The sequence below is a fragment of the Myodes glareolus genome, chromosome 14 (genome assembly GCF_982192425.1).
Source record: "Myodes glareolus chromosome 14, mMyoGla1.1, whole genome shotgun sequence".
NCBI classification, from domain to species: Eukaryota; Metazoa; Chordata; class Mammalia; order Rodentia; family Cricetidae; genus Myodes; species Myodes glareolus.
The window spans coordinates 31,927,802-31,953,243 of NC_142039.1; the positions used below are offsets into that span (position 1 = coordinate 31,927,802).

General features: G+C 43.3%; 1 protein-coding gene across 1 annotated transcript in view; it reads left to right on the forward strand.

Annotated features, from left to right (window-relative positions):
- The window catches only part of Heatr1 (HEAT repeat containing 1), a 44,932-nt gene extending 19,936 nt beyond the window's left edge, over positions 1-24,996 (forward strand). The window contains exons 22-46 of the mRNA XM_048461097.3: positions 2,567-2,736; positions 3,125-3,283; positions 4,828-5,070; positions 5,442-5,573; positions 8,497-8,600; positions 8,749-8,892; positions 9,727-9,845; positions 9,938-10,059; positions 10,771-10,899; positions 11,410-11,640; positions 12,057-12,183; positions 12,705-12,865; positions 15,883-15,929; positions 16,210-16,333; positions 16,970-17,110; positions 17,814-18,106; positions 18,734-18,884; positions 19,744-19,902; positions 20,019-20,153; positions 20,293-20,397; positions 20,478-20,646; positions 21,103-21,257; positions 21,652-21,810; positions 23,838-23,946; positions 24,703-24,996. Of these exons, the coding sequence (XP_048317054.3) occupies positions 2,567-2,736; positions 3,125-3,283; positions 4,828-5,070; positions 5,442-5,573; positions 8,497-8,600; positions 8,749-8,892; positions 9,727-9,845; positions 9,938-10,059; positions 10,771-10,899; positions 11,410-11,640; positions 12,057-12,183; positions 12,705-12,865; positions 15,883-15,929; positions 16,210-16,333; positions 16,970-17,110; positions 17,814-18,106; positions 18,734-18,884; positions 19,744-19,902; positions 20,019-20,153; positions 20,293-20,397; positions 20,478-20,646; positions 21,103-21,257; positions 21,652-21,810; positions 23,838-23,946; positions 24,703-24,791 (3,677 nt within the window). The 3' untranslated portion in view covers positions 24,792-24,996. The remainder of the gene's footprint in view (positions 1-2,566; positions 2,737-3,124; positions 3,284-4,827; positions 5,071-5,441; positions 5,574-8,496; positions 8,601-8,748; positions 8,893-9,726; positions 9,846-9,937; positions 10,060-10,770; positions 10,900-11,409; positions 11,641-12,056; positions 12,184-12,704; positions 12,866-15,882; positions 15,930-16,209; positions 16,334-16,969; positions 17,111-17,813; positions 18,107-18,733; positions 18,885-19,743; positions 19,903-20,018; positions 20,154-20,292; positions 20,398-20,477; positions 20,647-21,102; positions 21,258-21,651; positions 21,811-23,837; positions 23,947-24,702) is intronic.
- The last annotated feature ends 446 nt before the right edge of the window (positions 24,997-25,442 follow it).

A 25,442-nucleotide genomic window follows, 5' to 3' on the forward strand; every position in this document is an offset into this window, starting at 1 on the left:
GCATGAGTACTTCTCAGACAGAATACTTGAGAAATGCACCTGTTCCGTTTAGAAGCTTAGCTCCTGACAGTAGAGTCTCAGAAGGCCTCAGTAAGAGGTTTCTTAGGCTACCACCAGTCCTCACTATGAGTACGCTGTTCTTCTAGACATTTCTGACAGTGAGGAGTCGAAGCAAAACTGACTGAGTTTTCAGGCTGTCCTGGAACTCACTATGTGGTTTAGACTTATGTCACATCTCCTACAGTACCCCTGTTGTCTCGGCTCCCAAGAGCTAAAGTGCTAGGCCGTGAGCCACTACACCAGCCTTCTATTAGCATATATTCAACACTCACAGGTGAAAAGTTCTGTAAGGGCTGGAGAGATGGCTCAGTTATTAAGAGTACTTGCTGCTCTTTGGAGGACCCAGGCTCAGTTCTCAGTACCTACATGTTGATTCACAACTGTAACTCCGGTTCAGTGGATCCGACATCCTCTTCTGAACTGTGGGCACCAGGCATGCACATGCTGCACATACAAAAACGTGCAGGCAAAACACTCAAACATAAAACAAGTAATAAACTAGAAAAGTCAATGAAAATTTATTGGACGAATTGTGTCATATACATTGTTTCAATGGAAAGACATTGTAAGAAGAAGCTGTTTTCTTAAGTTGTATAGATTTAACATATTTGGGGTTCTAGAACTTGATTTAGATATGGTGCCCTTTGTAATAGCACTTAGAATGTCTTAAGATTTGATTTTTTTTTTTAAGTTCCGCTTCACTATACAGGAAAGTTGGTCTTTTGACTTGAAGCCGTCCTTTGAGTGAATCTTAACTTTTCAGCTATTTGCTTCTGGCTTTGTTTTGTAAATTAACCTTGGGGCAACCAAGAAGGATTTGATTTCTAGCTTCATAGTGTGAGGGATTTACTTACAAGTCAGTGGAAGCTTGCTGAGCTCTTCCTTGCATTCTAGAAGTGCAGTATTCACGTTGATCATTTCTATGCATGTAATATGAAAGGGGTTTTGGTAGCTTTTTATCCCAAATACATGCTTGTTTATTGAAGGAGGGTTCCACTTCATAGTCCTGACTGTCCTGGCACTTGATGTGGCCTTAAAATTCACAACAGTCTGTCTACTTTCACCATGACCATGTTAGGATTACAAGTGTGGGCCCACCCCTGACTAATAATACATCCTTTAAAAACCCAAAGAGGTGTATATCTAATAGCTCCAAAGCCATCTCGTCAGCATTGTTGAATAGAGCAAGATATAAAATGAGAAGTTTCCAGATTTGTTCTCGAGAACCAACATAGCATTGGAAGTTAAGCTTACATGTAGAGCAATACAATCACAGGTCCTTATAGTCTGTGATGATGCTCTGTACACAGTCCAGGACAGCTAGGGCTATACAGAGAAACCCTATCTCAAAAAAACAAAAATTAATTAGTTGATTAAGTGATTGATAATAAAAATAATAGTCCTCACATCAAAAGCTATCATTTTCACTGCACAGTTACAGTTGAGGTGAGGGACCACTCTTGTTAAGCTCAGTGCTGTGAATTTGCTGTTAGAAATAGGGAAATGAGTGGATGGGACTGTTACCCTCCTGGGCCTGGAATGTTCTTGTGGGTGTTAATAGAATACTAGGCTAACCATTAGAAAATCTAATGCCATTCTTACTCCTTGTACAAAAAAGAAAATCCACCTAAAATGAATGTGTAACATAAAATTTAACTGGTAGTAGAAGACAGATGCATATGATCTCTAAATACAGAGCTCGATACTTTTTGAATGAGTTTTCAGGGTGGCCAGTACCTTTCGAGCCAAAGATAAATGTAGAAAAGCTTTTATAGACAAATCTGAGATATATGCATTATATTTCAACCTTATCTCAAAAAAGGAAACAAAAACCTAACCAACCAAACTAACCCTAGAAGGAAAAAATATAGAGAGATTGTAAGGTTTCTGCACTAGAAATGAAGCCAAGTATCAGGGAACCAGCTTTGATTGGCTAATGCCTGTAATCCCAGCACTTAGGAAGTGGAGGAAGAGGGATCTGAAGTTTCAGGCTAGCCTGGACTATATGAAAGCAACAACCCTGCACCAGTCAGCAGTAATTTAAATATTTGCAAAGCACCCATAGTAAAACTCAATGGGTAACTTCCTGCTTCTCCTAAAGCAGGAGTGGATTTGGAAGCTGTTGCCGCATTGTTCTGAAATCTCCTGACCTTCACTTTCACTGGACAGCTCAAGAGTAAAAACACACTTTAGATACATGTGTGCCTGTTGGGAAGCATACGCCTTAAGATGAGGACAGCTGACAAAGAAGGAATGTACTGGGATCATTTGCATGCTTTGAGAAAACGTGGCCATTTTTCTGAAATAATTAGGCAGTGAACAGTCTCCAGAGGAGGGATGTCTGAGAGGGAACCTTGTATGTGTGATGGCCAGAATGGGGTAGTGCCAGGGATGTTAACTGGTGTCTTCCAGGCCAGATGTGTGCTATGTGGGGGAGCTGTGCTCCAGAAGGAAACCTGTCACCGTGAACCTTTGATGACACTAGCTTCTTTCCCATTTCATTTAGTGGTGCTGTCTCTGCTCCTCAATCTGGGAAGCCCTGTAAAAGAAGTGCGCAGAGCTGCTGTTCAGTGTCTCCAGGCCCTCAGCGGAGTAGCCTCGAACTTTCAGCTGGTGATAGAACACCTGGTTCCTAAGGCAGAGGAGATCACTTCAGATGCTACCTATGTGGTCCAGGTAGACTACTGTCAAAGACGGTTGAGATGGAGAGCCTGTGGAACAGGAGCAGTTTGCTCCCTTCCTCTAACTTGTAGGGATTTGGGTGGATTAATCCACAAATTTAAAAATTTGTGTCAGCAACTTTTTGCCATTTTTTTTTAAAAGGTCACATATTGTGTTTCAATTGTGATGTCCTTTTTCTTGCATGAAAGACTAATGTTCAGTCTTCACAGTGTTCACAGCTGTTGGATACTGAAACCCTTTCCAGTTGGTACTTTATTTGAAGAGAAATTAAAAGATGTCAGCAGTGTCCTGTCAGTTAGAAAAGACTTCCATAGTTAAAACGTTTAGTCTTTAAAGTTCCTGTCCCCTTTTGAAGACAGTTTTCTGTCTTTCTGGTACCCAGGATTTGGCTACGTTATTTGATGAACTACAGAGAGAAGAGAAACAGAAATCACATCAGAAGTTGTCTGAGACCCTGAGAAGCCTTCTTCATGGCATTTATGACTGCCCGTCATACATTGCGAAAGACTTGATGAAAGTTTTTCAAGATGTGAACAGTGAGGTATGAGTGATTTGCACAGAGTGCAGTGGATTATATATTCCGTTTTCCTGAGAAGTAGCTGCCAGGGATGAAGAAGCAACTGTGTGCTCTCAGGGTGATAAGTTCTTCACCATTTGGACAGAAGAATTATGGAGGATAGAAGGATTCAGTATTCAAAAAGCACACATGAGTGCCCATTCATTTTTAAATTCAGTATGTGATCTCATCAGCTTAATCTCAGACTAGGTTTTAACTTTTATTTTTTTTTAAGGAGAAATCCTCTACAAAGGAATATGTTTAGAGTCTCTGAAACTGGATTTTTTTTTTCTCATTTACAAAATACACAGTTTTACGTATTTTTTGGAGGGAAAAGCACAGCCTTCGATATGTGCTCTGGGAAGCCTGTGATGCAAAGGAAATGTCTGCTCTGACCAACAGGGTTTTAACTCCCTTCTTTCCATACCTTGAATGCCCATGCTTCCCATTGCTCTTGACCGACTGCAAATTCAAAGAATTAAAATGGAATAAAAATTATTTGATTTTTTTTTTTCTTTTTCTCAGTTATCAGCCCTGAGTTGTTCCTGGTATTTATAGGCTGACAAATTTCTTCTATAAAGGAGTAGATAGTGAATATGATCCAACTCCTGTCTGTGAGGTTCAAATCTTCTAGTTCAGCCAGGTTCAGAATGGAAGTGTTTGGGAGAAAAGTTATGTCCATAGCAAATAGGCAGGCTTTTTCTTGTCCTTATTTCCTAAAAAACAAAACAAAACAAAACAAAACAAAAAAAACAGCATTATTTACTGTGATTAACCTAGAGGTGACTAAAAGTTTTTAGAAAGGTGTGACTGGATTATACGTGCAAGTATGCTATGTTATTCGAGGGGCTTGTGTATCCAGGGTTTTGTCTGAGGAGTGGCTTACGGGCAATGCTCTGCTGATATCAAGAAACAACTCTCGGGCTCTGGACCATCTTTCTTTGCAGTTGCTCAGATCTGCCTTCTGTGAGGAGAGCAGACACAGAGGGAATGTAATCAGATGATTGTGGCTGTTGTCAGTGAACAAGTTTAAAAGTCAGGACAGGGGGCTGGAGAGATGGCTCAGTGGTTAAGAGCATTGCCTGCTCTTCTAAAGGTCTTGAGTTTAATTCCCAGCAACCATATGGTGGCTCACAACCATCTGTAATGAGGTCTGGTGCCCTCTCTGGCCTGCAGGCACACATGTAGGCAGATATTGTATGCATAATAAATGAATAAATATAAAAAAAATAAATAAAAGTCAGGACATCACTGGATTTGTCAGAAGAGCCATGATTTGCTGGCTTCTGGTTTAACTATTAAAGCCTTGACATACCTCATTTGAGTCAGTACTAATTATACCAAATTGAGGGAAATACGGTACTTTAGCAAATGCTAAACTGTTGCTGTACTCATATTTTAGTTTGTATTTTCTGTTGTTAGAATGTCTTCAACTCCTGTAAAGAATGTAGAGAACTGTCAGGTGAGCTGTCAGAGCAGACCTGATCAAAACAAGAGCCTCGGTTACTACTACTAACCTCTGTCTTTAGATGGTGCTGGCCCAGCTGTTGCCTATGGTGGAGCGACTCCTAGAGAAGGTGGAGAAGGAGCCCACCACTGTCCTGAAAGATGAGGCCATTGTTTTACATCTCACTCTGGGAAAATACAATGAGTATTCAGCTCCACTTTTACATAGAGACCCAAAGAGTCTAGACCTGTTTATAAAGGCTGTGCACACAACAAAGGAGCTTCACCCAGGAATGCCAACCGTTCAGATTACTGCTCTTGAAAAGGTCAGTGGCTTCCTTCAGAAACTCAAGCTTGATCATGTATGTACTGAGTTGTAAATTATTAATGGTTTGAACACACTTTTAAAAGCACGAAATATAGTTTACCTACTGTACAAAAGTTACATGCAGAACACTAAAAACACTTGCTTTTAAAAGCTGGTGAGATGGCTCTGCAAGTAAAAGGAACTTGCCGTGCAAACCTGACAACTTGTTTAAAAGTGAAACTGAAGTGAAAGTGAAAGAGAACTGATTCCCAGAAGTTCTTCTCAGACCTCCATGTGTGCACATGTGTGGATTACACACACAATAAGGAGAAATCTTTGGTTGAGGCTGTTTACTGACTCATGGGTTTGTTTGCTTTTTCCTGCTCCTAGATTACAAAGCCATTCTTTGCAGCTCTATTAGATGGGAAGGTGCAGCAGAAGCTTCTGTGTATGCTGTTTGACTTACTGGTGAACTGTAAAAACTCCCATTGTGTTCAGACGGTTGGCAGTGTTTTCAAAGGGGTAAGTCGCAAACTGATTTGTAAATGTTTGGTCTTTTCCAATTGACAAAATATATAACTACCCTGCATTTTACAGTGTTCCTTTGGAGTTAGATTTTATCGTTAACAGTATTCATAGAAAAGTATGTGCTCAAGAGGTACAAACCAATCTTACGTCTTTGCCATTTATTTTTTATTAAATTCTTTAAATTTTTCATAGATTATACAATGCATCTTAACCATAGCCACACCATACTTCTTTTGCTTCCCCCTGTGCCCCTACCAATATTATCTTTTTACCAGCTTCAAGCCCTTTTTTTTTTTTTACAAAGAAACAGTCCACTGATTCTGATCAGTTCTGTCACCATGTAAATGGGTGTGGGGCACAGACAGCCTGCCAGTGGCACCCCTCTCTCAGAAGCCATTAGCTGCCGTGACTCCTCAGCTAGGCATGGAACCTTAGGAGCCCGTTCCCGTTCATGCTTTAAAAAAAAATTTTTTTTCCAGTTTTTGAGACAGGGTTTCTTTTATGTAGCCTTGACTGTCCTGGAACTCACTCTGTAGACCAGGCTGGCCTCGAACTCATCAGAGTGCTGAGATTAAAGCTGTGCGCCACCACCACCTGGCCTTCGTGCTGAAATTTTAACATGCGTGCATCAGGCAAGCACAGCTGCTGTGAGTTCGCGAGGCCAGCATTTCACAGCATTTTCGGTCTTTCCAGTCTTAGATGGTTTCTGCCCACTACAAGTTCCTCGAGCCTTGTTTGGTATGAGGCAGTCAGTACAGATGTCCCATCTGTGGCTGACATTCACAGTCATTTATTTTCAGTTTATTGAATGGCTAGGAGTCTCTTGCAAAAACTACTGCCCTTTGTATAGGAAGCTTCTTTGAGCAAGACTGAGCCTAGCACAAATGGTTCTAAAGGGAGAGTCCATAGCGGCGAGGGAGGCATATCGGCAGGCAGATATAGCAGGAAGCTGAGAGACCACACGTCACCATCCATGTGCAGGAAACAGGACAAACAAAGCGGGGCGAGGCTATTCACTTTTTATTATTGTTATATGAAGTATATATTTTTAATAAGTTAGGTCATATGGTTATCTTATTTTGGTTCTTACTCAGTAGGTATGGCTGCCTTTTTCATGAAAGGAATAGGGAATTGTGAGGGGCTTGATGTTGAGCAAGGTGACCTTATTTTACTTAGATAGATATGTGATGTATAAGATGGAATTGAAACTGCTTGTTACTTTTTTATGTATATTGAAACCTAGCTACATTGGGGTGGATTATTCCATTTCTTGAATTGACTGAAATAGAGAATGGCAGGGGCAGTGAATAAAGTGATTGCCATATGAGTGTGAGAAATGCAGTTTGTGTCCTGCATAAATTCTGGTGTGCATTGTAACCCATCTTGTGTTTAAAAAACAAAAACAGGCCGGGCAGTGGTGGCGCACACCTGTAATCCCAGCACTCGGGAGGCAGAGGCAGGCGGATCTTTGTGAGTTTGAGGCCAGCCTGGTTTACAAGAGCTAGTTCCAGGACAGGCTCCAAAGCTACAGAGAAACCCTGTCTCAAAAAAACTAAAAGGAAAAAAAAAAAAAAAGACCTTCTCTACACCATACCTGAAAAAAAATGACAGAATTCTTTGACATCATTTAATACTCAGTCCATAGTCATATTTTAATGACTATCTCACAAATACTTTTGACAGTTTTTTTTCTTTGAATTGGATCTAAATATTTACTTGTGGTGGTCAGAACTTTTGGGGAAAAAAAGATTTCTTGTTTCTGCCCCATATCTAAATAGTCTCTTTGAGTGAGAATCTGTTATTCTTTCCCAGTTAGTGAGAAGTATCTGTTTTGGCATGTAGAACCAGGGTGTCTTCCACAGAGGGATTCCACAATTTCACATTGTAAAATTGAGGTGCCTGTAACAGAGATCCAGGACCCCGTAGAAAACACGTGTGTACTGGCAAGAGGGCTCAGCTAAAGTGAACCTCCAAGTTAGATTCGTGCTGGCGAATGGCGTTAGTTTTGTTTGGAACCGTCCTCCCTCCTGCTTTTTCTTGAGGTAACATCAGACAGTGGGAGGGCAGGACGCTTGCAGAGCTAGGGTGCCATTCTGGCCCTTCAGTTAAAGAAACCCTTTTCATGGGACCACCTCTGCTTCTCTTTTTATTTTAAGGAAATGGGGATAATTAGGATCATAGAGATAGCATTTTAACAAACTTTAAATATAATATAATGATAGTAGATTTTTTTCAACTGAAACACAGCCAAATAGGACCATGATAAGACGTTTAAAAAGCTGTGAAAGGGAGCTTTTTACTCTCAGTACTCCATCTTCCTCAGTAGACTATTGTGCACATGAAATATTTGCAAGCCAGAGCTTGATGCACCTTTAATCCTACTTGGAAGAGTGAGGCAGGGGGATTACAAGTTCAAGGCCAGCCTAGGCTCTATACTGAGACCCTGTCTTCAAAAATCCAAAAGCAGACAAACCAAAGAAGACATATTTTCAAGCACACCATATCAGCCTAAGATAAGCTCAGCCTTGGCTGTAAGGCAAGTGTGATTATCAGAGCACTCTATTGTCCACGTCTTTGTACTTAGTGACAGTGGGTCCATAGCATATGATGAAATGAGCATATACCGAGATGAGTAGATTCCAAGATACCAGAGTAATCTGTTCAACTGAGTATTGAGTTTTCATCTTAAATAATGCATAAGAAGTCATTAGTAGTGTCTGTATTTGGGGGTTGGGCAGGCCTCAAATGGCATAATGACATAAAAGTGGACTGAAATGCTTTCATTAACCTGTGCAGTCCTGTTTATTGCAGTAATGTTTTGATCTTATTTTAAAGTTGATAACTTAATTACATCACAGCTATTGCTGTAATCTTGTCCCAGTGAATTATATCACTAGACATTCTTTCAATATTTCAGATTTCTGTTGATGCTGAACAAGTCAGAATAGAACTGAAGCCGAGAGATAAAACCAAATCTTTGGGCACAATTCAGCAAACAAGAAGGCAGAAGATGCAGCAGAAGTAAGCGCTCTGAACACCTCAGGGGGCCTGCTCCTGTTCCTTAGGCTCTGGCTGCTGTGATCATGACTTGTAGATACCCACCCATTTTTGCATAAACACACATAATGGTGTTTGCATTTTCAGTCTTTTTGTCTCCTCTGTTGTCCAGAAAATCACAAGATGTAGAATCTGTCCAAGAAGTTGAGGGCCCTTACTGGCAAAGAGTCACCCTAATCCTGGAGTTACTGCAGCACAAAAAGAAGCTCAAAGGCCCTCAGATACTGATTCCAACTCTCTTTAACTTGCTGTCCAGGTAAGGGCTTGGCCCTGGTCTGTGAGATAATAGAGTGGTAGAAATTTTGCCGTGTTGATTTATCTCTCTCTTTGGAATACTCTTCTTGTTTTGACTGTCTGTTCATTAAAGGAAGTTGTACTGTAGTTGAAATACTGAAGAATGGTTTCAGTTACTATTACTGATTTCCATAGCTGGCCTCCTATGTTGTGCGGTGGTTGGCCCCATCTGCCTGCTTTCCTACTTAACTTCCAGTGCCATATCTGGGCCGCCGTCACTCATGTTTTGAGGATGCTGTATAACACCTGCTGTAATTTAGTTGTAAATTATTAGAAAGCACAGCTGTAGAGATTTGCCATTGAGTTGAGGAGTGTGCTGTCATTAAAAAAGTAAAGTGGTTCTCCACATTTGTTGGAAGATTGCCAGTAGGTTAGTGAAAAGAAAGTATGCAGAGAGGAGAAATCATCTGATCCGTACTTGGTTATATGAGAAAAAAACTAGAGTTTAAAACCTTGCATCTAATATGTTTAACTGTTTAGCGTTAGGCTTTTCTTTATTCCTTATTGAGTAAGTTCTAGACAGCAGTCACTAATGTGATTGGATTAACTTGTTTTAATATTTATTTATTTATTTTCTTTATTATGTATACAATATTCTGTATGCCTGTATGCCTGAAGGCCAGAAGAGGGCACCAGACCTCATTACAGATGGTTGTGAGCCACCATGTGGTTGCTGGGAATTGAGCTCAGGACCTTTGGAAGAGCAGGCAATGCTCTTAACTGCTGAGCCATCTCTCCAGCCCGATTGGATTAACTTTTACATTCCCAATTGTTTCTCTTCTGTGGTTCCCTCAAGGTGTTTAGAACCTTTGTCGTCGGAACAGGGAAACATGGAATACACTAAACAATTAATTCTGAGTTGTTTGCTCAACATCTGCCAAAAACTCTCCCCAGATGGTGGCAGAATACCTAAAGGTATGTGCTTGGCAGAAGGGAAGGGCAGAAAAACTATCTGCTTTGCACATGAATGTATCAGCCACAGACCTTTTTCTTTCCCTCCACTGTAGACATTGTAGATGAGGAGAAATTCAATGTAGAGTTGATAGTGCAGTGTATTCGCCTCTCGGAGATGCCGCAGACTCACCACCATGCCCTTCTGCTCTTGGGTACTGTTGCTGGGATATTTCCGGTAAGCAAAAGGTTTAAGACCTGAGTATCTGTTTCAGGTCTTTTCTTCCATGGAAATGCATTGGTGTGTACTGACTTAAATTCATTGGGCAGAGGGTGGGGCTCAATGGTAGAGCTTTTGTCTGGCAGACGTAAGACCCTGGGTTTGGTTCCCAGTGTAGCCCAAAAAAGAGGAAGCAGCAGGTTCAGTTAGTAAAGTAAAGTGATGGTAACTTTTCTCACTGGGATGTGGTGAAGTTTCAGCTGTGGTGTGTGGTTAGTTCTTCATACGGTGGCTGACACATACATAGTAACTATCCAGGAAGATTAGCCTGCCAATCCCCAGAAGATCCTAAATAAACAAGACAAAACCGAGTTTGATTATCATCTACCTCATGAAGATGTGACAGTCGTCCTTGTAGAACTCCTAGCCACTAATGGAGGCAGAGTGTGTTTTGTCGATCTGATATCAGAGTCCCTTGTCTCTTCATGTTCATCTGCTTTGACCATTTATATTTGGAAACTTAAGCTTTGCCCATTTTTGTTTGTTCTTATTTCTGGTGGTGTAGAGCATTAACCTCAATGCCTGAGCACACTAAGCAGGCGCTCTGCTGCTGAGCTGTCACCCTAGCCCAGCCGCTTGCCTGCTTTTGAGGAAAGATGACTCTATTTTTATTGGTGATTTTTAAAAAAATAAATCTTGAAAAATGGTGAAAATTGTGCTTTATTTCAGGATAAAGTTCTTCATAATATCATGTCTATTTTTACATTCATGGGAGCCAATGTCATGCGCCTAGATGATGCTTATAGTTTTCAAGTTATTAGCAAGACAGTGAAAATGGTCATTCCAGCACTTATTCAGGTAAGCTGTTTGGATGCCGCCATCATTGTTACTCTTTAATTTTTACAATTTTTGTGTAAATGCCAGTTTGGAAATATTCAGATTCTTCTGTGTCCTGAATTTTATAATGGTGAAGCCAGCAAATGGGCAGTATGGGAAAGAGCACGTACACTGTGTGTGTGGAGAGACCAGTGCCAGTGGGTGCCAGAGTGAAATGAGTTGAATGTGGCTCTGGAAGCAGTGGGGAGCTGTTGGCTTTTCTGTGCTGGGCCTACTTAGATTCAGCCCATATGAGGATGCCTGTGCAGCGTTTCCTGCCTTTTGTTGTGCTTGTGTGTGCATCTTGTTTTGTGCAGATAACTCCAGGGAGGCAAAGCCAGCACCTTATGCTGTATTTGCCTCAGAGCCAAGTAGGACCTGAGATAAGATAGACACTCACTGAATTTTTATTGATTGGTCTAGTCCCTCTGCAAGCTGGTTTTGGAAAAAGGTTATTAATGCTTACTCAATTCCCTGCTTGATCTTTTGCAGTCTGATACTGGGGACTCTATAGAAGTCACTAGAAATGTTGAAGAGATTGTTGTGAAAATCATCGGTGTGTTTGTGGATGCTCTTCCACACGTTCCAGAGCACAGGCGCCTGCCCATCCTTGTTCAACTTGTTGACACGCTAGGTGCAGAAAAATTCCTGTGGATTCTCCTTGTCCTGCTTTTTGAACAGTATGTCACTAAAACAGTGCTGGTGGCTGCTTATGGAGAAAAGGTCAGAATATTGGGTGGGATGGTAAAGAGGAATGGGTGATGTCACGTGGGCTTTGGGAGATTGTTCAGCCTAAGTATGGACTAGCACTGCTTATGCCCAGAGGCTTCCTCAGGACAGTTCCTTGTTTCCCTTAACTATTCAGAATGTGTAGACCTGGAACATTTTTAAATAGCAACAAAACATCTACTAAAAACCCTTGACTGTTTCTAAGAAACAGGTCTGGAGCCTCACCTGTGGTTCTGGCTCCTGTGCAGTTCTTTGAATAGCTGTTCTACTGAAGGAATTTACAACTTTCATTTGGTGACAACCTGTAGGGAAAGCACAAACTGCTGAAGGATGTGTTCTGGGTGTGTCCTTAGTGTATGTTTACTAATGTACTTGTTAGGCAGTTTTTGACCTTTTTCTTTTCTAAATAGGATGCTATTTTAGAGGCAGATACTGAGTTCTGGATTTCCGTCTGTTGTGAATTCAGTGTCCAGCATCAAGTCCAGAGCTTGATGCTTATCCTCCAGTATCTGGAAAAGCTGCCAGAGGAAAAAGAAGGTAAGCATGGCTCAGGTGTTGGTTACCATCTAATCTGAGAGCTGAGGAGGAGCAGAAAGAATGAGGCAGTCCTTGGAACCCAGTATATCCATAGGTCAAGAACTGTGGGCTTTAAGTGGCCTACCAAAGACCTGGCTGCACCCCACCTCTAACACTGTAGCAGCTCTGTTGGAAGTTTGAAGTTCTGAGATACACAGCTTCAGCTTTTAGACCAGTGTTTCACGTGGAGGTGGCTTCAGCCCTCAGGAACCCATCCAGGGCTAGAGCATCTAATGTTTCCACTTTCCTATTGTGTTGTATTTTCTGCTCTGACTGACCTGCACTTCTCAGGCCTGTGGGGTGGCTGCTTCCTCAGTGAATGTGCGCCCATGGCTCACTGCCCTGGCAGAGGAGTTTGGTGTCCTCTCTGAGCACAGTTCTCTCTGAGATGGCATCCTGCTCCCCATGCCACACCTGAAAGCTCAGTGGACAAATTAGCGTTGACGATGAGTAAAGTTGTCTGTGTTGTTGCTGTTTTTCAGAAGCCAACCCCAAGACAGTGTCTAGTAAGAGTGAAGTACAAGACGAAATGCTACCAGTCTTTAAGGTGGACACACACACAAGCAAGCAACTTCGGCATTTTAAATATTTGTCAGTGTCCTTCATGGCCCAACTCCTGGCTTCTAATCATTTCCTTAAAAAGGTAATGTGTTCTTTAAGTGGGTCTATGCTAAAAAGTGATCTTGCTTTTGCCAAAGAGTAGTGTTTTAGACTCGCAAAAAATAGCTTGGCAAATGTCTTGTAAAAATATAAGGCATGCCAAGAAAAATAATGGGAAAGCAGTAAGCTTCTCCATGCAGACCTGTTGGACATTACCCACCAGAGTTGAGACCGAGGAACTTCATTCTCAGGCAGCATAGGCTCAGCAGAAGCATGTGGGGATGCACAGCAACAGGCCTTTTCAGGCAAATGGGGATAGCATTATTCATGCCAGCCCAGTACATAGACCTCCTGGTTCTGAGGAAAGATGGTGAACAGCACAGCCATATGATAACCCTTTTAAGAAAGGAAACTATGGTTTATAACATGGTCATGGAGAAAGTGTTGGTGTCTCTCCAAAAGTCAGGAGCTAAGGTGCCTTCTGGTGTCGCTTCTATGCAAGAAAAGAAGTGGAGCTGAGAATCAGGAAGAGTATCAGCAGTCTCTCAGACCTATCCCTGAGCTCTGCGACTTCCTGATAGACTCGGTGTGGTAGGGTTATCTCCACACCTCTATAGAATGTTACTGCTATATTTAAATTGTAGGGGAAAACTCCATAAGCAACAACATAGATAAGGTAAGGTACTGAAAATTCAGCCTAAAGAAATGCTGCCAAGAATATTCTGAGAGAATTTCCAGGATTTTTTTTTTCTCTTTGAGACAGGGTTTCTCTGAGTAACCTTGGCTATCCTAGAACTTGTTTTATAGACCAGGCTGACCTGGAACTCAGAGATCTACCTGTCTTTGCCTCCCAAGTACTGAAACTAAAGGCATGAGTCACCACCACCCAGCTAATTTCCAGGATCTTAAAGGGCACAAAAGAATACTTGAATAACAGCAGGGACAGTGTTCATGCGTATGAAGATACAGCATACTGTTGAGCTGGCTAGAAGGGTCAGCTAGAAGGATTGCTGCCAAGTGTGATGACCTGAATTTGATCCTAGGAACCCACATAGTGGGAGTAGAGAACCAACCCACTCCTACAAGCTGTCCTCTGACCTCCACAGTGTACTGTAGCATACACGAGAGCATGTTCATACACACACACACATACACACATACACGCGCGCACAATAGATTTTTTTTTAAACCCACTGTTCAAAGAGTTTAGTTCTCTCTAGATTAACATATAAGTTCACTGCACTTCCTCAGTTAACTTTAAAAAATGATCTTGACATGCGGAGGGTTAAGCAAAATGTTAGAGAAGGAGCAATCAGATGAATCAGTGTGGCTGCCGACCAAGCGGAGAAACAGATCTAGGTGGAGGTGATAGGAAGAGTGCAGAAGGTTTACACGTCCATGAAGAAAGAGCTGTTCAAGTACTAACGCTGGCATGGTTTGTTTTCATTTATGGGGGAAGGTGAGTCTGCTTCCACACCATGTACATCAGATAATTTTAGGTATAGTAAGAACTTTGATGTGAAAAGCAACACCTAGAACTCTTAAAAGAAAATCAAGGAGAACAATATTGTGATCAAAGGAGAAATAATTTTTCTTTCAAACTTTGATTCAACACAATGCCACCATAAGCAAAGTAGAAAGCTGTAGCCTTAGATTACTGCATTCGTGGGTAAAATCATACAACACTGACAGAGAGTAGAGTTTTGATGAAGAGGAACCAGAAGTGGCTAGTTATACCAAGCCACTTGGTACTAGTTGTACCAAGTATTAAACTTGGTACAATCAAGTGCTCTGGTGAGCAAATTGAGAAATGTGGAATAGGTGAGAGACTGCCCCTCAAAGGGCAGAAATGGCAAAGCTGTTCATACCAAGAGATGCAAGGTTACAAGACGAGATGTACAGGTGGGTGGTGTGTGTAAGCACAGGCAGCCACTTCAGGAGGACGTGCACGTGAGGAGTGTGTGTGAGCACAGGCAGCCACTTCAGAAAGCCTTTGGCCGATTGCGATGGGGTCAGGGGTGAGTAGAGCCGCCTAGTTGCTTACGAGACTTAAAACCGCCCTCAAGCTTTACCAGTGCGGGAGGACAGCCCTGATCTGAACTTGACAGAAATGCTTCAAAATTCAAAACTTTCAAAACCACTTACTTGACACCATAAGTGGAAAGTTACACACCTGACTTCATGTGTCAGGTCAACATCCAAACAGAAGCATAGGAGAATCAGCATGAAATTACCTTCAGACAATAAAGTAATTTCATGTTTAGACATGTGTCCCGTCCTCACTATCATTTGTATGCAAGTTTCCAAAATTAAAAAAAATCTGAAATTGAAGCAGGTCTCATCTTAAGCATTTTAGGTAAGGGGTGGTATTCAATCTATGAGAGGGAAAAAAAGACATAAATTATCTAGCAATAGAGGGAAGTGGTTAAATGTATCTACAGAGGAACGATATGTATCACCGGACTGAAGGAACTAGAACAGGATAGACTTCCATACACTGCTCTTAATAATCTAATATATATGTAGTTTAGAAACTTTGGGTTCAGTTTGGTTTGGTTTGGGGTTTTGCCGGGGCAGGGGAAAAAGGGGGTGCTTGGTTTGTTTATTTTGTTGAGACAGGGTTTCTCAGTATAGCTCTGGCTGTCCCAAGAATTGTGCTATAGAGCAGGCTGGCCTACAGAGTGCTAGGATTAAAAATGTTTACTGCCACTACCCAACCACTGTCTAGAAACTTAATGGCAGATTCAGGCTGTCTTTGATGTCTAGGATATAGGAAGAGTGGACCAGGAAGTAGTTACATAGTGGACCACAGCTGTTACCCTAACTGTATGAGCTCACAGGATCACTTCCATAAAAGAAGCATTGTGGCTGCTGTGTTTTTCTGAATCTTGCTGTGCTTTACAGATAGGCAAACCTAGTCAATCAGCTGCAGCCAGTAAGGGTCATCTGAACCTAATCAACCTGGGGTGGGTTGGTGGGAACAGCCTGTTTCTTTAACCTATATTAAATGATGTCATCATCAGCATCCATACTGTTCTCATGAGCTTCTTCCGTTTGTAGGTGGTTGAAAGTGGTGGGCCGAAGATCCTACATGGCCTGGAACAGAGGTATGTTTTTCTTTTTTCCTTTTCGGGGAATAACTCAAGCTTGCAGAGGAAGTGGAAGAGCATACAGTCTCTCTTTACTGCCACTTTGCACCTGTGATTTCTCATTTTCGCTGAAGACATTCTTTGCCCTAAATACTTGGCTCCAAGCCACAGTGAAGATTCCCTGGACTGGTGATCCTCTAGATAACCCAGAAGCAGAGTGAGGATGCCGCCTCTCCCCTCCCTCCTGAAGGAATTCTGAGGTCCCAGGTTGCCTTTTCTGAGTGTGCCTCTGTTGTAGGTTGCTGGAAACAGTCCTCGGCTACATTAACACAGTAGCTCAGTCCGTGGAGAAGAATGCAGACAAACTGACTGTGAAGTTTTGGAGAGCCCTGCTCAGCAAAGCCTACGACATGCTGGATAAGGTCGGCTCTCACTTTTCTCCCGAATCATCATGCTTGTTACTAGTTTTTATGCCATTGTAGAATCATCTGACTTAAACTTCCACTTTAACCATACACTTGGAGCAGTACCTTTTGTTGATACGAGGAAGCTCAAGTGTTCCTTGTCTGAAAACAAGCGTTTCCCTACCCATGAGACACCTGCCTCAGTGAATCTGATGAAGGGTTTATCGTGTGTGTGTGTGTGTGTGTGTGTGTGTGTGTGTGTGTGTGTGTGTGTGGTGCTCTGCTTCATTGCAGTGGGGTAATAGAATACCCCACTGTTAGATGTAATAGATAAATGATTGCCCTTGAAATTAGGACGTGGCCTGGAGTAGTTTACTTCTTTTTAGTGTTGGGTTCTCAGTTTTGTTTGTGATTAGTAATAACTACCTGAGAGCTCTTGTAAGAATTCTGTATAAATGTCTGCTACCATGGGGCATGCAATAAACAAGAGTCTGAGTTTGACATTGTGATTTGTAGTATATGTCTATAGTCCCTGCAATCAAATCCACGTTCAGGGCCAGCCTGGGCTACATAGGTATACTTTCTGTCAAAATGATAAAAACTCTATTACAGAGTTGCTTTTCTCTTTTGTATTAATTGTTCCCTTCTCTATAGGTCAATGCCTTGTTGCCTACAGAAACATTCATATATGTGATCCAAGGGCTGGTGGGCAACCCCCTGCCATCTGTTCGTAGGAAAGCTCTGGATCTTTTGAATAACAAGCTACAGCAGAACACATCCTGGAAGAAGAAAATGGTGAGTGAGGATCCTTTTCCGAACCCATATCCTTCCATCTGCTTATTACAGAGCTCTGTTCTCGGGTACGCCATTTAAAATGGAAGGATATTGCTCTCTGGGTTGGCATACTATGTGTGTTTATGTGAGAGAGAGATGTGTGTTGTTCATTCTCATGCTGTAGGTGTGTTAAGGTGGACTCCAGCCTGATGCACTTCTGCTTGCTGTAAGGAATGTAGCTGGAACTAGAAATGGTAGCACTTAAGAGAGCGAGACAAGAGGCTCTCAAGTTCAGGCCCTGTCCAGACTCTATAGCGAGTTCTAGGTCAGTCAGGGCAGCTTAGTGAGACCCTATCTCAAAAGTCAAATGCAAAAAGAGGGCTGAGAATGCTGAGAGATGCTCCACAGATAAGCACTGGCTGCTCTGCCAGAGATCCTGAGTTCAAGTCTCAGCAACCATGTGGTGGCTCACAACCATCAGTAACGAGATCTGGCAGAAGAGGGCAGGACTGGGATTGTAGCTCCATGGTCAAGGCCCTGGCTCACACTGCTCCACACCTAGTCCACTGGGGACTAGGGAGGAACAGTCACTTGAATGTGGTTGTGTGGCTTGGAACGTAGTTTGGACTTCGATCACATCAGACGGACCCAAGCAGGGAAGATGGGAAAGGAGACTGGCCCTCCTTATAGCTCTGATTATTGGTTATTTTGACTGCCTCTTCAGGTTCACCGCTTCCTAAAGCTGGTTCCAGTCCTTCTAGACATTGTGCAGCATAAGAAAAAGGAGGCAGAAGATGAACAAGCGATTAATAGACAGACAGCGCTGTACACCCTAAAGCTCCTATGCAAGAACTTTGGAGCAGGGAACCGAGAGCCTTTCATACCCGTTCTGAGCACTGCAGTAAAGCTGATAGCACCAGAGAAAAAGGAGGAGAAAAACGTCCTGGGAAGTGCCCTGCTATGCATAGCAGAGGTGACCTCCACTTTGGAAGCACTGGCCATCCCTCAGCTTCCCAGGTACTGTGGAATAGGAGCCACTACAGCAGAAAGGGGGGAATGTCTTGCAGACCTTTGGGCTTCTCGACTAGACATAGAAAGTGCATGAAAATAAACTTGTGAAAAAATTGATCTCACTGGGAAGTGCACCGTTGCTGTGACCTTCAGACACGTTGCTTGGTGATGGTCTTCCTTTGTGGAATCCCTGTGCTTAGGGAGCAGTGGTGCAATTCCCTGTTGAGAAACATGGCCAGAGCAGCACTTTGCTGCCACAGAGGGAAGCTCAGTGCTCTTGACTGCTGTTGGCCCTGATCATAACCAGCTGTGCAGCTGTGGCGAGAGTTACTGCCATATGTAATACAGGGGCATTCTCTGCATCCCTCAGGGTTTCTCTTCATAGGCTGCCGTGCTTGTGCACAGTCTTGACACTTAGCACATGTTCAGTCATTGGAAGACATTCTGTGATAGTTACCAATGTGTCAGCACTGCTGGCACCAAGTGGTGTAAAACACGCAGGCGGTATTCTGTACATTGTGGGCTACAGGGATATAGCAAGCCCAGCTGGCTGAGGCTGTCTTCATATCCTCAGCTCCCTTCTTCTCTGTGTCTGAGCTGTAAAGCTGCTCTAATGCACTTGTTCCTTGCCAGTCTGATGCCATCGCTGTTGGCAGCCTTGAAGAGCACCAGTGAGTTGGTCCACAGTGAAGTCTGCCTGCTCAGCGCCCTGGCTGCCCTGCACAAAGTTGTTGAAACTCTCCCACACTTCATCAGCCCCTACCTGGAAGGACTTCTGATCCAGGTAGGCTTTGGTCAGCTACGAATTGCTACCCAGGGTGGCAAGGGAAACAGTTTTACCCTTTCAGTCCCTTTACTGGCTCTTTATTCACCACCGTTTGACAGACATGATTCTTGTTTCTGTCTGTTGAACTTGTATCTCTTTTTTCTTCCATTGTCCATTCTGCTTCATTATGGAATTAACAGGAAGGATCCCTTTTTCAGTAGGGTGGCTCTGTTTCTCAGTAGTACAGAATGTATTGCTTTTATTTACCTCAGATCTTTGAGAATGGCCTACTGTTACTTTTGGAAACCAGTATGCTTTGGTTTTGATGGGAACGCTTTCTTAACTGTAAGGTGTTTCGTATAGTGGACTTCTTCCTCCATGATAGGTGGAGTGGTTGCCTGTCAGCACACTGTAGGCAAGTGGCATTTTTGGTTGAAAATACCCTTGAGTGTCAATCACTTGTTGACAGGGTTATTACTGTTCTGGTGTGTGATCACTTGCATTTGTGAAGCTGAATCTTGACTGCCATTATGCTAGTGACTTGACATTCACTGACTACAGCTTGGGGCTTAAAGTCTTTGTCTTACAAGAGAGCTAGGCTGCTGGAATCATTCTCAACTGTTTTCAGCCAGGAGGAACCTGAGTTGTAGGAAAACCATCAGACTGAGAGGCCTTTGTGCTTATAGGCTCATTGCTCACCTTCCCTGGCTTCCAGTTAGAAGCATCTACTTAGTTATATCTGCAGATAGTCAGCTTCCTTTAAAAGAATTCTGTGCTCTGCCATTCGAGCTGGCTGCTGCCGTCACCACGCCTTTCTGTGAGTGTGGTCGTCAGCATAGTCCAGTGCTCTCAGTCACTGTTTTTCATGTCCCTACAGGTGATTCACCTAGAGAAAATCACTAGTGAAATGGGTTCTGCCTCACAGGCTAACATCCGCCTGACATCTCTTAAAAAGACCCTCGCCACTATGCTCTCACCTCGAGTCCTGCTGCCAGCCATTAGCAAGACTTTCAAGCCGATCCAGAAGAACTGGAAGGTGAGGTTATGTTGACTGTTGGACTCTGGAGAGTGAAGCTGGTACTGAATGTGTGAGGATGCACTGAGCTCTAAAACAAATTAATAAACTTGTATTCTCTGCTGCATTCATGGTAGAATCACATGGGCCCGTTTATGAGCATCTTGCAAGAGCACATCACGGTGATGAAGAAGGAAGAGCTCTTGTCTCACCAATCTCAGCTGACCACCTTCTTCCTGGACGCCCTGGACTTCCGGGCACAGCACTCAGAGGTGAGCTGATTCCCACTCCCCATACCCTAAAGCTGTCACCTCCCTATCTGTGCAAGAGCACGGTAAGAATTAGCTGTGCAGCATTTGTCCTCGCCAAAGTGTTTAGTCTATGCTGTCTAATTAGTTCCTTCATTTTCAGGCTAACCTAGAGGATGTTGGGAAAACGGAAATTTGGATCATTGACTGTCTAGTGGCCATGGTGGTGAAGCTCTCTGAAGTCACATTCAGGCCTCTCTTCTTCAAGGTGAGGCTTTCTTCCCTGAATCTCCTGCTTGTTGTAAGTGGCAGGATAAGTAGATGACATCACTGTTCTCCTGGTTGTAGTTGTATGACTGGGCCAAGACAGAAGATGCCCCAAAGGACAGACTACTGACATTCTACAATCTGGCCAACTGTATTGCAGAGAAGTTGAAAGGCCTTTTCACTCTGTTTGCTGGCCACTTGGTGAAACCTTTTGCAGACACCTTGAACCAAGTAAACATCTCCAAAACAGGTTGGTAGCTCCTCTGGGCCAGTCCCAGCCTTGTCCATGTGTCTGACACAGGCAGTTAGAAAAGACTTTTATGTTCCTTGACTTACCTGCTAAGGATTTTCTGTTATGTTAGGACAAACAATAATTGGTTGGCACAGAGAAAGAATGAAGTGGGCATTATTACTCATTATTGGTAGTAACTTTGTAATAGTAAATTTGAGGCTGGAGAAAGTCATTGGTACGGTACTTCCCTGATACAGGTGAGATTGTGGCTCATCTCTGGATTTGAGTTGATCTCTCCTGCTGATAACCAGCTGAAGTCACTGAACTTGCCCAGCTAAACACTGCGGTCTTTGCTCTGAAGGAGAGCCCCATCATTCGAGTTCTATCGTTTATGGTTTTTAGGTCATTCCGTTGTGGCAGTGTCTGTAACACCAGGACTGAGAAGTGTTTCCCACTTGTACTCTTTCCCTGCAGATGAAGCGTTTTTTGACTCTGAACAGGACCCTGAAAAGTGCTGCTTGTTGCTGGAGTTCATCTTGAGCTGCTTGTACAAGATCTTCCTTTTTGACACCCAGAATTTCATGAGTAAAGAGAGAGCAGAAGCCTTAATGATGCCCCTGGTGGATCAGGTAACCCAAAGGAGTCTTCAGTCACTGAGGCCATCAGTCTTTGCCTTTTTATGTGTGCTACATAGTAGCTTACCAGACTTTTTTTTTTTTTAAAGGTGATTTTTTTTTTAGGGGAGGGACCCTTTATGAAATTATTATTCAAAAATGGAGTTTTCGTGGTCTGACTTGTTTTCATTGTGGTGTTGAGTTTTACCTGAAATACAAGCTCATTGTCAGTTTATCCATTGAAAAAGTATGTTGGCTGTCAACTGAGCCTCACTGGGCATGGCTGCCCCCACAGGAAAGGACTTTGTAGCTATTTGAGCTCCAGAGGGAACAGACAAGGTTAGGGTGGGGGGAACACAAACGAGGGGTGTGTTCAGGAGCAAGGTGACACCCACATCTCTCTTCCCAGCTGGAAAACAGGCTTGGAGGAGAAGAGCGGTTCCAAGAGCGGGTGACACAGCACCTGGTGCCCTGCATCGCACAGTTTTCTGTGGCCATGGCAGACGACTCCATGTGGAAACCCCTCAACTACCAGATTCTGCTGAAGACAAGAGACTCCTCCCCTAAGGTGAGGTCTGTGGGTCAGTCTCTGAAGCTGAACTTGCACACACACACCCCATGGGTGTGGCCTAAATACCCACCTATAGTCATGGACGCCAGCCCCAGGACACTGATAGGAAGAGCCTGGCCCTAGGTCTCATCACTAGAAGTCTGGTCTACTGTATGATATAGAATGTTAGCCTTTATGAAGAATTCTTGGGCCAGGAAATGTCTCAGTTGACGGAGTGCTCATTGTTACTGTGCAAGCACAGGACTGAAGTTTGATCTCCAGAACACATCAGAAGCCAGCATGATGTGTGTGTCCGGGAGTGCCATGTAAGAGTGAGAGACTTGCTGAAAAACAAGGTGGTGGCACCTGAGGAACAACATTTGAAATTGGCCTCTGGCCTTCAAATGCATGTGCACACAAGTATATGTGGCGTCCACCACACACAAATACATAGACACACATAGAGAATTCCTTATTCCTTTTGCAGGCTCTTTATAAATAGCTATATTTCTCAGCTTCCTAGTCATGGCAAGCATAAGCCTTAAAATACTTTCTAAATTCCTCTGCATCTAAAACAGTAACCACTTGAAGTTGGTCCTTGTTTTTAACATCACTTTGCCCTGAGATCGGTGATTGTGGTGTATGCACAGAACACTCCTTTAGTTAGAGTAGAAATGGACCTGTGGTCTGTTGACATTCCTTACCTGGAATTTTCTAGCAGTTTTATTAATAAATCACTATCTCACACACTTTCTCATGAGAATCTCACTTGGGTAAACAGCCCAAAGCAGACTTTTAGTCAAATTTATTTAAATTGATTATATTTTTTAGGAGTTGTAAACAGTAAAGCTATCTATCATAGGTTCTTACATAATTGCAGAAACAAATTTATTTTAGTGTTTTATTTTGATTACATGTTAGGAAAATCTTGATTAAATATAATGAATTATGAAAATTATTCCAAATTGAAAGGGGACCATTTTGTTTCTACGGGCTGCTGTCGATGCCTCATAGCTACTTGGATTACTTAGGATCGGCAGGTTATGTGGGAACACCCAGACTTTTATTCAGTGCTGAAATGAGACTAGCCAAGTAGGTGCCTTGGCCATACAGACGCTGTCAGAGATGTCAAGGCGCCCCATTGCCAGGAGGTACCATCTCAGGCAACCCAACAAACTACCTTCTGGCTTGTTAAAAATTTTTTTTGTTTGTTTGTTTGTTTTGTTTTGCTTTGTTTTTTGAGACAGGGTTTCTCTGTAGCTTTGGAGCCTGTCTTGGAACTAGCTCTTGTAGACCAGACTGACCTCAAACTCAGAGATCTGCCTGCCTCTGCCTCCTGAATTCTGGGATTAAATGTCTGCACCACCACTGCCCGGTGTGTGTATGAATTTTGTTTGTGTGGGAGACTTTTTGTTCTGCTTTGTTTTGTTTGGTTGGTTTTGGTTTTTCGAGACAGGGTTTTTCTGTAGCTTTAGAGCCTGTCCTGGAACTAGCTCTTCTAGACCAGGCTGACCTCAAACTCACAGAGATCTGCCTGCCTCTGCCTCCCGAGTGCTGGGATTAAAGGCGTGCGCCGCCACCACCACCCGGCTGGCTAGGTATATTTTATGACTTGCTTTTTTTCTTTCTTTTTTTTAATGTTTTGTTTTACTTTTATATATTAGGGTGGGGCATGCACTTGCTGTCATGCACTTGTGGAGGTCAGAGGCCAACTTGCAAGAGTCAGTTCTCTCTTTATGTGGACCTAAGCATCTTTACCCCAGCCATCATCATATTGGCTCTTACTTTTTTTTTTTTTTTTTTGATAAAGGAAATAGAGTATTTTTTTTTCCCCACATTTTAAAGTGCTGCAGTGCTAGGACAGTTTGAAAGACCCTGATAAGTAGATTACCCTTATTCTAAATAGCTCTCAAATGGCTACATAAAGTGTTACCCTGTGGACACTGTGTAAAGAGCACCGTCTCCAGTCAGGTCGGGTCTTATGGTATTGAACAGCAGCAAGGAACAGATGAAACAGTCTCATTCTTTATGCCTGTTCCTTCTAGGTGCGGTTTGCAGCCTTGATTACTGTCTTAGCAGTGGCTGAAAAGCTGAGAGAGAATTATATTGTTCTGCTTCCAGAGTCGATTCCTTTTCTAGCAGAATTGATGGAAGGTAAGTCTGAAGTTAATACACCAAGATGCAAAACCCTGTGGCCACAGGCTGACACAGATTTGTCTGAGTCCTCTACCCGCACCTGGGACACAAGTCAGGAAGCTGTGACCTCAGTCACTGAGCAGCCTGCAGTGTGTTTGCACTGCTCATGGGGGCCACAGTATTGTTCGGGCAATAACTTCAAATATTCATATGATTCAGTGTGCCATTAAGGGCATAATCAGTTGTCCTCTGGAATGATGAGCTGTACTTGGTGCTCTGTTTTGAGTGGTGACATAATCTTGCAGTGGGTTCAACACTGTCCCTCTTTTAAAAGAACCTAAGAAACTAGAATCTCAGAAAGTGTAAAGACGTTGATGAAAGCACTAGGTGGCAGGTGGAGCTGCTTTAAGCAGGAGTATACCTCTGCTTTGACATGGCTCTTAATCGTACCTCCCAGCGCCCTTCATATTGATTGGGGATGGTGAGGGAAGAGGTAACTTCGTATCTCACTGGCTCGGCATCTGGGCAGAAGCACACCCTTTTATGCCTGACGTCTAACACGGGCCGAGAGCTCCTGGAGCAGGGGTCCCTCTGGAGCTTGGATTTGAATGTGGCTTGGTCCTCTTCAGCAGCCAAGAACATGAACATGCCTAAGAGTGGGGGGTCAGTGAGGGAGCAGCTTGGGTCACAACCTGCTGAGTGCCTCCTGTGCACTGAGGGACAGTTGGGCAGGATGGCTGGCAGGCCCACTCTAACCCTGGTGTTGTTTGTTAGATGAATGTGAAGAAGTGGAGCGTCAGTGCCAGAAGACGGTCCAGCAGCTGGAGACCTTGCTGGGGGAGCCGCTGCAGAGCTACTTCTGAAGTGGGACGCTCACCGCTGCCTCGTGCTCACTGATTTGGTCTCATGGTTTTGGAGGGATGTGGTGCCATATTATTTTTGGTACTTTTACATCTCCCAATATTTAATGTTTTTACAAAATCCCTGCCTGTCTGGGCTCCCACAGAAGCCTCTCCTGCCTTTTGTACAGATTTGCTAAGGAGTAAATAGAGTGGTGTTTTATACAAACTGTCTGCTATTCGTCTTCATCCTAGTTGGTGTTCTGGATGAGGCCAGCATGTTCAGTTTCAGGACCCGAGGTCTAGTGCTTCCCTAGGATCTTGCTGCTCCCTGCAGCACCTTGTCTGTGGTGTACATTTTGTAAGTCCTAACACTTATCGTAGTGGCCTGGGTCAAGGAACGGCATCACGCAGCAGCATTCAACAAGGAAAGTTCCTGGTGACAGCCACTTGGGGTAGACTGACAGCTGGAGCCGCTCTGCCGTGCAGTCTGACAGGGCTGTGCCTGTCTCCACTGTTCACCTTCCTTGTGAGGAAACAAAATACACTATTTGGGACCCAGCCCCCAGCTGACTGACAGCTGACAGGACAGCGGTGCTAGTGATGGCATTGTTACCGTGAGGCTGGAAATGAGAGTGCCGATAGAGATACATCAGTTTGCCTTCAGTACCTACA